This window comes from Vulpes lagopus, chromosome 1 (assembly GCF_018345385.1).
Source record: "Vulpes lagopus strain Blue_001 chromosome 1, ASM1834538v1, whole genome shotgun sequence".
NCBI lineage: Eukaryota > Metazoa > Chordata > Mammalia > Carnivora > Canidae > Vulpes > Vulpes lagopus.
In genome coordinates, this window is record NC_054824.1 from 174,982,900 (window position 1) to 174,998,130 (window position 15,231).

General features: G+C 35.9%; 1 protein-coding gene across 5 annotated transcripts in view; it reads right to left on the minus strand.

The window, feature by feature from the left end:
• The window catches only part of RPS6KC1 (ribosomal protein S6 kinase C1), a 180,399-nt gene that overhangs the window by 134,259 nt on the left and 30,909 nt on the right, over window positions 1–15,231 (minus strand). For all 5 annotated transcript variants that reach the window (XM_041757097.1, XM_041757086.1, XM_041757136.1 and 2 more), the window contains one exon: window positions 5,937–6,052. In XM_041757097.1, the coding sequence (XP_041613031.1) occupies window positions 5,937–6,052 (116 nt within the window). The remainder of the gene's footprint in view (window positions 1–5,936; window positions 6,053–15,231) is intronic.

Below are 15,231 nucleotides of genomic sequence, written 5' to 3' on the forward strand. Positions count from 1 at the left end.
AGTATCTAATGCAAAAAATGACATAAAGGAGAAACAAAAGAACAAAAAGCATATGAGATATATAACATTTGGCAAAATAGCATATTTAAATATAAAAGAACTAAATATGTCAATTGACAATAGCAATTTTGAGACTGGATAAAAAAAAATAAGATCAAACTACATAGTGCATGTAAGAAATATCCTTTGGATTCAATAACACAAATAGATTGAAAGCAAAAGAATAAAAACAGAGGTTCCATACAAAAAGAGACCTAGATGGTCTTTATTAAAGAGTGATTTATATTAAAATCACACAAAATAGATCTTAAGACAATAAATATTACTCAAGATAAAGAGGGACATTTCGTAAGGCTAAGAAAATCAACTTAGCAGGAAGTTATAACCACTATAAATAAATACACATGCACATGCCAATAGAGACCCAAAATAAATAAACATTAACAACTGAAAAGACAAACAGAAAATTCAACAATAATAACTGGAGGCTTCAATACCTCACTCAAAATAATTGATAGAACTAGACAGAAAATCAGCAAAGATACAGAAGGCTTAAACATCACTAGCAACTAATTTGAACTAACTACAATTTACATAAAATTCCACCTGATAACAGAACATGTATTCTTTTCAAGCACACATGGAACATTCTCTAGGACAGGTGGTATACTAAGAAATAAATCAAACCTCACTAAATTTAAAAGAACTGAAATCATACAACACATGTTTTCTGACCACAACCATTAGAAAACAATACTAGATTTCAACAGTAAAAGAAATTTTAGGGGGGACACCTCGCTGGCTCAGTGGGTGAGCATCTGCCTTCGGCTCAGGGCGTGATCCCAGTCTCTGGATCGAGTCCCACATCGGGCTCCACTCAAGGAGCCTGCTTCTCCCTCTACCTGTGTCTCTGCCTCTCTCTGTGTGTCTCTCATAGATAAATAGGTAAAATCTTAAAAAAAAAAATTAGGAAATCAATAAATATTTGGAAATTAAAAGAACATTCTTCTAAATAACCAATGGGTTCACAGAACAATCACAGAAGAAATTTTTAAAAATGCATTTTAAAAATGCATATTTTAAAAATGCATTTTAAAAAAATTTTTTTTAAAGTTTAAAATTTCTTTTAAAAAGAAATTTTTTAAAAATCACAAAAGAAATTTAAAAAAAAAAACTGAATAAAAATGATAAACAGCAAAGTAAATCCAAGCAAGCAAAAGGAAGGAAATAAAGTTTAGAGTAGAAATCAATAAAAGGAAATATAGAAAAGAGAGGAAAATGAAATAGAGAAAAATCAACAAAACCAGGTTAGGTTTTTTTTTTTAAAGATTTTATTTATTCAACTGAAAGAGAGAGAGCAGGGGGAAGGGCAAAGGGAGAAGAAGTAGGCTCCGCTCTGAGCATGGAGCCCAATATGGAACTCTATTTCAGGACCCTGAGATCATGATCTGGGCCAAATCAGACGCTTAATCAATGGAGAGCCACCCAGGCACCCCAACCAGGTTAGTCTTTTGAAAAAAAATCAACAGTATCAAACTTTTAGCTAGACTGACCAAGAAAAAAATAAATAATATACAAATTACCAAAATGATGAATGAAAGAAGGGACATCACTACCATCCCTACAGAAATCAAAGGCATTATACGGAAATACTATGAACAATTTACACTAATAAATTACACAGTTTAGATGAAAATTCCTGGGAAGGGACAAATTACCAAAGCCAATTCAAGAAGAAAGAGAATATCATAATAAACCTATAACAAGTAAATAAATTGAATTAAAATTTGAGATCCCCCCAGATTAATTCTAATATCAGGTATGTACCTATGAAAAATGAAAAGATATGCCCACATGAAAAACTTATATGCCACTATTTACAACAGCATCATTAATAATAGCAAAAAGGGAGAGACAACCCAAATGTGCTCAACTGATGAATGTATAAACAAAATGAAGTAAATCCACAGATCCATACAAAGGAATACTATATAGCCACAAAAAGACAAAAATATTGATATATGCTATAACATGTATTAAACCTTTAAAACATAATGCTAATAACTAAAAACACAATTCTGTTCACAAAGGTATCAAAAGAATAAAACGTTTATAGTAATTTTAATGAGGTGCAGACTTATCCACTGAAAATTGCAAAACACCGCTGAGACTAATTAAATACATGGAGAGTTATTTCATGTTCATGGATTGGAAGACAATATTGTTAAGAAACAATTTTCCCTAAAATGAACTACAGATTTAATAGAATTCCAATCAAACTCCCATCAAGATTTTTTGTTCATATGGACAAGTTGATGCTAAAATTTTTTATGGAAATTCAAAGGACTCAAAATTGCCATAATAATTCTGAAAAATGATGAATAAAGTGGGACAACTTAAACTATCTGATTTCAAAACTTATTATAAAGCTACAATAATGAAGTCAAGACAGTACTGTTATAAGAACAAGCATATAAATCAATAGAACACATCAAAAGTCAAGAAATAAACCATCATGGGACGCCTGGGTGGCTTAGTAGTTGAGCATCTGCCTTTGGCTCAGGTCATGATCCCGGAGTCCGGGATCAAGTCCCATATCGGGCTCCCTGTGGGGAGCCTACTTCTCCCTCTGCCTGTGTCTGCCTCTCTCTCTCTGTATCTCTGATGAATAAATAAATAAAATCTTTATAATAAAAAAAAAAGGAAACCATTATATTTACATTCAATTCATTTTCAGCAACAATGCCAAGGTAATTCAATGGGGAAAGGATGGCCTTTTCAACATACAGTGCTGAGACTATTTGATATTCTTGTTCCAAAAGATGAATTTAGACTGTTACTTCACACTGTATACAAAAATTAATTGAAAATGGATCACAGACCTAAATCTAAGACCAAAACTTTTAGAAAAGATCACAGAAGACTTTGGGCTAATTAATCCAAGTTCTTGGATATGACCAAAAAAGCGTGATTCAAAAAAAAGAAAAAAAATTGATAAACTAGACCATTAAAACTAAAAATTGGTCCAGTGACCTGACCTATAAGATGTAAGAAGGACTACTTCTAAGTAGAATTTCTAGGAAAGCTTTTAAAAACTGGCATGCATGCATGCATGCATGTATTCATTCATTCATCAGCCCTTTTCCTTTCACACCCCAAACCAGGAACCTAAGGCTTTGATGACATCATTAAGGTCTGTACCAATCCTGTCCCGTCTTCCTCATTCAACTTCTTGTTGTATGAAACAATAAACCCCTTTCTTATTTCAGCTAATATGGTAAGCTTTTTTGTTTTTTGCTTGCAGGTAAATAACCCTCAAGGATCGTATTTTCGTATCTTTATTTAGAGACTAACTACCACTGTTGTAATTTTTTTAAGATTATATTTATTTATTTATTCATGAGAGACACAGAGAGAGAGAGAGAGGCAGAGACACAGGCAGAGGGAGAAGCAGACTCTATGCAGGGAGCCTGACATCAGACTCGATCCTGGGTCTCCAGGATCAGGCCCTGGGCTGAAAGCGGCGCTAAACTGCTGAACCACCTGGGCTGCCCTACTGTTGTAATATTATTAAATCAGTATCTCTCTCCTGACCAACACACTACTTAAGGTATTTCTAATATATTTTCTAAGATTGGCTTGACTTCCCTTAAAGTGACCAATGTCTTCCTTCTTTTCTTCTTTCTCTCAATTCACAAAGCCTAAAAAGTGTTATTCAGCAGCAGTTACAATCAGGAATTCTCATATCCAAAAAAAAAAAAAAAAGGAATTCTCATATCCAAAAGAAACAGAATGAACAAGTAACATATTTAAATGGCTCAAAGTCAGGGGGTACCTGGGTGGTGCAGTTAAGCACAGGGCTCTTGGTTTCAGCTCAGGTCATGATCTCAGGGTCGTGAGACTGAGTTCCACGTCAGGCTCCATACTCAGTGCAGTCTGCTTAGGAGTGTCTCTCCCTTTCCCTCTGCTCCTCCACCCACCCTACCCTACACACGCTCTCTCAAATAAATGAATAAATCTCTAAAAATAAATAAATAAATTGTTCGAAGTCTAAGATCTGACTTCCATAGTCCCAGATTGATTTTTTTAGCCCTTGGCATGTGTTAATTTGCATGACTGCCTTTCACAATTTCTACAAAACCATACCCTTCTTTTTTAGTAATGCTGCCTTTTTCTTTTTTTTTAAGATTTATTAATTTGAGAGAAAGAGAGAGAGCACATGTGTGCATGAGAGTGAGTGGAGGGGGGGCAAGCGGGAGAATCTCAAGCAGATTCCCCACTGAGCACAGAGCCCAATGAAGATCTGGCTCTTATGATTCAGAGATTATGATCTGATCTAAAATCAAAATCAGATGCTTAACTAACTGAGCCACCCAGGCGCTTCCTTTTTCTTTAAGCATAGATTGTTTGCCATATAGATAGGGTTGTAACTAAGAGTAGCAAAGAACTGTATCAATTTGGTTTGGCATTTTATCCTAAAGATCTGTGGTATGTCATAAGCAGAGCCACATTCATCATTTCAGCCTTGTTTACACAGTGACGGAAAATTAAGCAATGAAGTCCATCTCTAGAAATCTTATTGGTACTATAAACTTTTCTATTACTATTTGTATTTCTATTAGTGTAAAGTCATAAGTTTAGACTATCTTTCAAAGGATCAACTTTCTTCAGTAAGTTAAAATAGGTCATAAAAAATAATTTCCTGGGATTCCCGGGTGGCTCGGCGGTTTGGCGCCTGCCTTTGGCCCAAGGCGTGATGCTGGAGTCCCAGGATCAAGTCCCACATCGGACTCCTGGCATGGAGCCTGCTTCTTCCTCTGCCTGTGTCTCTGCCTCTCTCTCTCTCTCTCTCTCTCTCTCTCTCTGTCTATCGTGAATAAATAAATAAAATCTTTAAAAAAAACTATTAAAAAATAATTTCCTTTTGTAGATCCACTGGCATCAAGAAAATTAAAAATTGCACTACTCATATACTATTCATATACTTCATATGTTCTAACAATTTATACAAATGAGTAGATATTTAAAGAAGGGGAAAAACAAGGATGGCACAATCACCTAGCTTTTTGTAGAAGTCTAAAGGCAACAGGAAAACTGTGGTCATTAAAGACATTGATATCAAATAACAACTGTACAGGTTCAATGCAAAATAAATTAGAAAATTATTATTTAAAATGACAAAGAACTTTGGGGCACCTGGGTGGCTCAGCTGGTTGTGTCTGACTCTTATTTTTGGCTCGAGTCATGAGATGAAGCCCTGCATCAGGCTCTGCACTCAGTGCAGAGTCCACTTGGGATTCTCTCCCTCTATCTCCCTCTGCTTCCCTACCCCCCTACTGGCACTCTCTTTCTTTAAATAAATAAAAAAATCTTAAAAAAAAAAATAAAACAAAATTCTAAAGAACTCAGAACTGAAAACCTTATATATCAAGAAACTGAAAACACTAATATCTAATGATCCTGATCACATAGTTTGTATTAGCCTATCTCTCTAAAATTGTATAGTGACTACTTTTGTTCTATCTCCTACACAAATTAGTACAATAATAACAAAGTGAAAACAGACTTATAGTGGTCTCTATCCTAAAAAGTCTACCACTGAAAGACACCTCAAAAAGTGAAGGCAACAACTGGAATTTCATGATACTTACATTTTTTTAAATGTACTTCAATTATAATGTGGAGTGAATGAGATCATCTCTAAGCCCTTTGCATCAATATTTTTAAATCTATGAATCAAAAATCTTACACATTTCTACACTAAAAACAAGATATGTCAAAGACATTGTTTAGCAACTAACTTCTTATTTTAGTGAATGAAATTCAATAGTAAATGATATTTTATGTTAAAAAAACAACTTGAATCCTGCATTACTACAAATTAGAAAACAAAAATATTTAATACAGTACAAAATATTTCAGAAAGACTATCAAACCTTGAAAAAATCTTCAAGTTGTTTACTGTTATAAAGAGCAGGGATATTGGCAGAGAACTGTAGCAAATCTTCAGCACACTGTCTTCTCTCTTCAATAACAGTTTCATCGAATCGTCCTAGAATCAAATAAGAATCAAGACTTAAGGAAGGAAGGAAGGTTAAAAAAGGAGCAAGACCTAAAAAAAAAAAAAAAAGGAAGGAAGGAAGAAGGAAGGTAGGTTGGTTTTTTGAGAGTTTACATTCACAGATCAGAAAGAAGCAGCAGGCCTATCTGCCTTACTACACAATCCTCTAAAGTCAAGTCTGCACTGTTGGAATCAGCAGTACTCTCCCCCCAAAAGACAATAATGTTTCTGATACAAGACACAGAGGTATGAACTGATAAATTAGTGGTGCAGCCATACTCGAAGAAATTCAACATTTAAGAAGCTGGTATGATTTGAAACTCAAATTGAAAAGCGAATTATAAAGAATTCAAATGGTTTTCCCTAGTAATTTAATACTGTAATTACCCATATAATTTTCTCTTTCCCACTCTTTTTGATTTATAAAGAGGCTGAAGAGAGGAAATTGTGAGAACATCTGTATATCAGTGGGGTCAAAAACCTCAGCTTGAAGCAAAAAAGCTTTTAAGCCAAACTCCATGTGTACCGCTGTCAATGTACGTGACAGCATGCTTGTGAGAAAAAAGACAGTACACACAGTACCAGTGAGCTGTGATTTACAAGGTGATCGAAAGGTGGTTTTCATAGAATTTTTTTTAATGCTATATACAATTTGAATGCTGGTAAGACATTTTAAAATATTATCATTTTGTACTACTTAGATCAGACTACTGGTTGGCATTTGTCACATGCCATGTAGAACACTGATGGCAATACAGGCTTAAAAAATACAAAATCAAAAGAGGAACTCACATAAACATTTTAAACCACTCTGCAAAATGTTAACAGAAAACTGAGGCACAAAGAGATCCCTAGCTATATAACCCAAGACAAGATTTTGAAACTGAATCACTAAAAACTCTCAGCTCAAGGTCTCATGCTTATGGTGAAGCACCTACTTCAAACTAAAAGAAATGGTTTTAGAGTTAGACCAGGTGTAACGAGCTCTACCATTCACTAGCTATAAAATCTTAGATAATTTCTTCATTTACAAAATGGAGAAAATGAACAATGTACTTAGGACTCCAGTTTCATGACAGGCACATAGTTAGCACTTAATAAATTAATGATGATGCCTTTGAATGTTCAAGTATCATCACAGTGTCTAGCACGCAGAGCATGTTAATTAACTCATGTTTGACTGTATGCGTGAATGGTGGAAATTCAGAAAATTTTTCAAAAAAGAACAGTCTTAACAGTGGAACAGTCCATCTTAGAAAACAGCCATCTTTCATTAATAAAAGATCTTAGCATGGTCCACTCAGCATAATGGATAGGTTCCAGAGACAACGGTCCTACAAAATTCTGTGCATGTGTCCACAGGTAGGTTTTTCTAGGGAACGAGTCTGCAACTTTTATCAGCCCAGGGCCCAATAAAGGTTAACAGCCCAAAGGGAATCCATTAGAGGATCCCAGACATTCAAAACACTGCTTTATTTATACTACACAACAGGGTGCCAGTTGCTAACCCGGTGTCTGTTTTCACCTTCTTCCTTAGTAAAATAATTTCTAATTAAAATTATTTCTAAAATAATTAGGAAAATAATTTCCCGATTTCTAACCAAGGACATGGTAATCCAGAAAAAAAGAAAAAAAAACACTACATTTGTAGTTTGCTTTGCAGTTACATATGGGCCATGGACTAAATTCTGATCAATAACATATAAACAAAAATTATACTGTAGCTTCCTAAAAAACCTCTTTGAGAGATAGCCTTTTCTTCTTTCTCCTTGCCCCTTCTCTGGAAGGACTGTGACATGGCAGGTTAAAAGTGACAGAGCCAACAAGTCAGGAGCTTGGATTTCTGATCACTGTGGAGCCATCCTGCCTAAAGCTACCTTCAGGTCTCATACCATGAGAAGGAAATTGACTTCTACCAGGTTTTAAGGTTTATCACAAGAAACCAAACCTAATACCATTATGGTAAATCTATGTTTCTATTATTTCCCAGGTCGTATGCAACAATTCAATTAAACTCAATTCTCCTGATAAGAATCTAAAATGATGGGCTAGCTTACACCTATCAGTAATATTATCTGCAAACAAACTTCCAAGAGCCCCTACCTGTAAAGCAAATTTTCTGACCTGACAACAATGTAAGTTATTCAGTCTTGGGGAAAACTCACTGGCCAAATAGGTTAAAATTACAGCTAATTGTCCATTATTCCTTCTCTTATCTAAATAAGAAATTAAGTATACTGGTACTTATGATTATTAGTCCAATATGTTTATCCTTTAAATAAAACTTAATTCCAGGGTCTGTGAATTAATATTAATAATTTTACGAACATTTATAATCTCAGAACAAAAAATCTAGAAAATGCACAAAATACTACAGTATGTTTCAACCCACACAACCAACTGAAGTTATCTTTAAATGCATTAACTACTTGTCAAGAAATTTTAATGGAAAACTCAATAATATTTAATGACACACTAAAAAATCTCGTTTTGTAGCTAAAACAAATACATATTAATATGGGAGCTTCAACCCTAACTGTAACCAGGGATTCATCCCATCTCCCTATAAAGCTAGTTAAGCAATGAGTACATCAACTTCTAAAGAGAACAAAACACATCTTTATAAATTTCCATTCCACTAAACTTGGACAAGCGGAGAGGAATTAAAATATTTTTCAGAATGGAGCAAGCACAACCAAAAATAAAGGCTTATACAGTAAAAGGTTCAATTACACTGAATCCTATCATCAGAACAAACAGATGACAGAACATGCTCACTTTTTTGTTCCCAAGAATTTCAGAATAACAATAACAACAAAAATAGTATTTGTAGCATAAACAAAAGAGAAGCAGATGAATTTTAATCCAATAACTACTGGCCTTAGTATATTTAACAAAGCTACATAATTTTAAATTAAAAAAAGAAAGTAGCAAGATTCAACAGTCATCCTAACAGTAGCCAACAACCTTAGTGAGGGCTGTTCTCTAGTTGACAGTCCTTTAGAAGCACCTAAACCTCACTTGACAGCAGCAGCAATGACAGATCATAAACAGGAGCTTATCACTGCATTAAATTTCCATTCACAGGGTCATTGTTTTCCTGTGAACAGAATAGAAGAATTATAGGTAATTTCCAAAAGAAAATGCAAAACATATTTTTCATAAGAAAATTTATTATGTGGGATTATATACTATATATGATATTATGTGTGTGTGTGTGTGTGTGTGTATTATATATAAGCCAGCCTCCCACCTCCAATTACCCAATGATGCTTTCTTTATTAAAAGCTATGGGAGGAAGGATGCCTGGGTGGCTTAGCAGTTGAGTGTCTGCCTTTGGCCCAGGGCATGATCCCGGAGTCCCGGGATCAAGTCCCACATCGGGCTCCCTGCATGGAGCCTGCTTCTCTCTCTGCCTGTGTGTCTGCCTCTCTCTGTGTGTCTCTCATGAATAAATAAAATCCTTAAAAAAAAAAAAAGCTGTGGGAGGAAAAATTAAATACAAATATTCTAATAAGCTGATAAATCAATGGAAATAAAGTCTCTCTCTCTCTCTCTCCCTCTCTGTTTATAAGCTGTCTTTGAGATAGTCTTTTTTTTTTTTTAAACGTGGAACAACATCTAGATCTCAGAGCAGTGACAACATTTTAAAAATGCAAATATCAATGATCAAAAGCTGGCTATACGAAACTAAAAGTTGCCCTTGACCAGTAAGAAACTAGCTAGAAAAGCTTGATGCTGATTCTTAACTGAAACAAAAATTCATTCAGAATAAAAACAAAGACAGGCCAAGGTTTTTGGGTGTGAATTCTTTCCAGTCAACAGTAACAAGAACATACCTCTAAATGAACAAGTTGGATTTATTACTCCTTGCAACAAGAGAAAATGTATAGTATTGGGAATCTTGGGACATTTCAAAGAGTGTTAGAATGGACTTATCAGATTTGGACTTGCATGTTAGGTACTTCTGGGAAAGGTTTAAAAAAGTGAGGGCTTTGCCCTGGTTTTGATGCTGTCGGGAAGTGGGGATAATTCTATGGTTCTATGAGCTCTATCTAAATCTGTGAGTCTACGATTTTAATAAATCTTACTATGAGGCAAAAAGAATGAAGACAGGCTAAGGCCATGATTTATATAAAGAAGCTGCAGTCCCTTATGGTGGCCAGGATGAAGATATGCTTGATCATTTTTGTGACTTTAACAATGTTCATGTTTTTGTCTGTACTCAGATACAATTCAAAGTGGTCTTGTTTTTGTCTTGATCCAAGGATACAGAGTGGCCTTACCTAATGTCCCTGTTGTGTGAAACTGCTTACGTTCAACAGGAGAACACAGCCTAGATGTGAATACCAGCCCAACTCTAGGAAATAAAAAGGTTGAAGGAATAGGCCGTGCAAAGCCAGTTCTTTCTTAACTGCCAGCAGCTGCTTTTCTCTTTCTCCTAGGAAATCAAAATGTGACAGCAGATCTAATAAAACAAGTAAAACAATGATCTAATCCTGAAAAAGCAATCAGACAGGAAAAGGATTTTGAAACCTACAAAACTTTACACACTTTAAAAATGTCAGTGTCATGAAAGACAAAAAAAAAAAAATAAAGAAAGAAAAAATGCATGAGGAATACTCTAGATTAACCTACAGGCATGATCCTAGATCCAAAAACAAACCTAAAAGGGACATTTTTAGAACTGAGGAAATAAGAATATGGACTGCATATTTGATCATATTATTGTCATCAGTTAAATTTCTTAGGTGTGATATGGGATTGTGGTTATGGGGGAAATATGAAGCACAGGGGTGAAATGTCACAATATCTGCAACTTATTCTCAGTGGTTCCAAGAAAATGAGATAGATAGTAATAAAAAATGCAGCAAACTGTTAATGATCAATGAACTTGGGCCAAAGGTATAAAAGCATTTATCACTCTTTTGTGTTTTTTTCCTGTACACTTAAAAGTTTTGCAATTTAAAAAAAAATGGAAAAAATAAGTTAGATACTATACTGGTAAGATGTAAAACAGAGGGAAAGCAACAAACTTAGCCTAAAGAAAACAGAAAACTTCCTAGAAAAGGAGACATCTGAAAGTCTGAAAGGCTAACAAAGTTCACAGTGCAGCAGTGCAATGTTGAAGTCACAGACACAAGGGAATATGGTACATCAGTGGTAACTGAGCAACAAAGGATAGCTAACGGTAGGAGATACGTGTCAAGCACTGAGCTAGACACACTGCAGATGTAATCCATAGAACAGGAAGGTATTATCCCTATCTTACCAATAATAAAACAGACTCAGATGTTAATTTGTTCAAGATCACATGGCTAGTAAATCATGGATGGAAGATTTGGGCCTAAGGCCATCTGATTTCAAAAGGCATGTTATTCTCACTCTATTGCCAGACTAGTAACTACATTTTTGATGGTTGTGTAAATTACAATAGGATTCACTACTGCTGCTGAGATTTACATACTAAAAATGTGAGAGTAGTTAAAAAGATGGATGATTAAAAAAGAAGTCCCTCCACACAAGCACAGCTGCAGTCTGCAGGGTTCACTGCAGTTATCAAGTATTACAAATGGACTGTACCATTTACTGAGAGAGATAAATTGCTTACTTACCAAGATTAATAAGAAACTTTCATTCTATAATATGCAAGGATGTGGAGAAAAGGTGAAGATAATTTATTAGCAATATCAATAATAGCTACAAATCTCAACCAATTTAGAAACCATTCCCTTTCACCCAGTGACAAGCTTATTGTTTAAAAAGCTGGGCTGTGTATCCCCCAATATTAAAGATTCATGGATACAGTTAAATTCCATAGTACAAAAGGTATAAAATAGAGAGTAGGGGATCCCTGGGTGGCTCAGTGGTCTAGCGCCTGCCTTCAGCCCAGGATGTGATCCTGGAGTCCCGGGATCAAGTCCCACATCGGGCTCCCTGCATGGAGCCTGCTTCTCTCTCTGCCTGTGTCTCTGCCTCTCTCTGTCTCTCATGAATAAACAAATAAAATCTTTAAAAAATAAAAATAATAAAAATAAAGAGTAAAAACATCCCTCTCCCCACATCCTGAGAAGGTACACACACTATATAAATGTGTGTAGTCATATCCTCACACAATTACATATATCTATTCAAACACAGATATAATCTTACTAGTAAACATTTTGCTGTGCAACATTTGTTCTCTGTGTCTTAAAAAAATATGGCTTGCAACTGGCACAAAAAACAGACACATAGATCAATGGAACAAAATAGAGAACCCAGAAAGGGATCTTCAACTATATGGTCAACTAATCTTCAACAAAGCAGGAAAGAACATCCAATGGAAAAAAAAAAAGTCTCTTCAACAAATGGTGTTGGGCAAATTGTACAGCCACATGCAGCAGAATGAAACTGGACCATTTCCTTTAACCATACACAAAACAAAGGCTCAAAATGAATCAAAGACCTAAATAAATGTGAGACAGAAATACATCAAAATTCTAGAGAACACAGGCAGCAACCTCTGTGACCTCAGCCATAGCAACGTCTTACTAGACACAACTCCAAAGGCAAGGGAAACAAGGCAAAAATGAACTATTGGGACTTCATAAGATAAAAAGCTTTTGCATAGTAAAGGAAACAGTCAACAAAACCAAAAGACAATCTATAGAATGGGAGAAGATATTTGCAAATGTCTTTTATCAAATAAAGGGCTAGTATCCAAAATCTATAAAGAACTTATCAGGAATGCCTGTGTGGCTCAGCAGTTCAGCATCTGCCTTCAACCCAGGGCGTGATCCTGGAGACCCAGAATCAAGTCCCACATCGGGCTTCCTGCATGGACCCTGCTTCTCCCTCTGCCTGTGTCTTTGCCTGCCTCTCTCTCTGTGTCTCTCATAAATAAATAAATAAAATCTTTAAAAAAAAAAAAAAAAAGCTTATCAAACTCGGGGCACCTGGGTGGTTCAGTAGGTTGGGCATCTGCCTTTGGCTCAGGGCATGATCCTGGGGTCCTGGGATGGAGTCCCACATTAGATTCCCCAGAGGGAGCCTGCTTCTCCCTCTGCCTATGTCTCTGACTCACTCTCTCTGTCTCTCATGAATAAATAAGATCTTTAAAAAAAAATAAACTTACTGAACTCAACAACACCCAAAGAACAAATAATCCAACCAAGAAATGGGCAGAAGACATGAACAGACATTTCTTCAAAGAAGCCATACAAATGGCCAACAGGCACATGAAAAAATGTTCAACATCACTCAGCATCAGGAAAATACAAATCAAAACCACGACGAGATGCCACCTCACACTGGTCAGAATGGCTAAAATTGGCTAAGAATGGCTAAGTCCAGAAATGACAGATGTTGGAGAGGATGTGGAGAAAGGGGAACCCTCTTACGTTGGTAGAAATGCTTACTGGTATAGCCACTCTGGAAAACAATATGGAGGTTCCTCCACAAAAGTTGAAAATAGAGCTATCCTACAACCCGACTCCTGTGCTACTAGGTATTTACCCCAAAAATACAAATGTAGTGATCCGAAGGGGCACCTGACCCCAACATTTATAGCAGCAATGTCCACAATAGCCAAACTATGGAAAGAGCCCAGATATTCACTGACCAATGAATGGATAAAGATGATACAAACGGAATATCACTCAGCCATCAAAAAATGCAATGATGTGGATGGAACTAGAGGGTGTTATGCTAACAAAATAAGTCAGGGAAAGACAACCATCATATAATTTCACTCATATGTAGAATTTAAGAAAGAAAAAAAAAAAAACAGAGCATCATAGAGGAAGGGAGGGAAAATAAACCAAGATGAAATCAAAGAGGGAAATAAACCATAAGAGACTCTTAATCTTGGGAAACAAACTGAGGGTCGATAGAGGGTGGGGGGGTGAAACGATGGGGTGATTGGGTGATGGATATTAAGGAGGCCGTGTGATATAATAAGTACTGGGTATTACATAAGACTGATGAATCATGAACTCTATCTCTGAAATTAATAATACACTATAAATTAATTAACAATTTAAATTTTAAAAAATGTTTAAATATAGCCTGGGCATCTTACCACAGCAGTATATCTCAAATAGCTAAAGAATTCTATTAATTGGCTAAATTATGGCATATCTGTACAATCATATAATGAAAAAAATCCAGTTTTTGTTCAGTTTTCTTCTACTGCAAAGAACACTCATATTTATCACTCATATTTATGTGCGTGTGTGTGTGTGTGTATGCATTCTCAAAATGTGACCTGCCAACTTGCTGGGGGTTCCCAAAGGCCTCGCAAGGATCAACAAGGTCAAAGCCATTTTCATAATATTACTAAGACAGTAGTTGCATTTTTCACTGCACTGATATCTACACTGATCACCTAAAAGCAATGACAGTAAAACTGCAAACCTCTTAGTATGAATCAAGACAATGGCACCAAACTATTCTTACTTGTAATGACCATATTCCTGACTGCCACTTACTCATATTAAAAAAATGTTTAGGGATCCCTGGGTGGCGCAGCGGTTTAGCGCCTGCCTTTGTCCCAGGGCGCGATCCTGGAGACCCAGGATCGAATCCCACATCGGGCTCCCGGTGCATGGAGCCTGCTTCTCCCTCTGCCTATGTCTCTGCCTCTCTCTCTCTCTCTCTCTCTCTCTCTCTCTCTGTGACTATCATAAATAAATAAAAATTAAAAATTAAAAAATAAAAATAAATTAAAAATGTTTAAATGTCAGTTTCATTTAAGAATGTCTTTGATGGGGAATTCCTGGATGGCTCAGTGGTTGAGAGTCTGCCTTTGGTTCAGGGTGTGATCCTGGGGTCCTGGGATCAGGCTCCCTGCAGGGATTTTTTAATTTTTAAGATTTAAATAAAATCTTAAAAAAAAAAAAAAAAAGAATGTCTTTGATGAAGCAATAAAAATTACTAACTTTATTGAATTTCAATTCTTGAGGCCACTTCTTTTCTTTTTTTAAAAAAAAAGTTTTTTTTATTTATTTATTTATTTATGAGAGACACAGAGAGAGAGAGAGAGGCAGAGACACAGGCAGAGGGAGAAGCAGGTTCTCTGTGGGGAGGAGCCTGACACAGGACTCAATTCCAGGACCCCAGGACCATGACCTAAGCCAAAGGCAGACGTTCAACCACTGAGCCACGCAAGTGCCCCAAGACCACTTCTT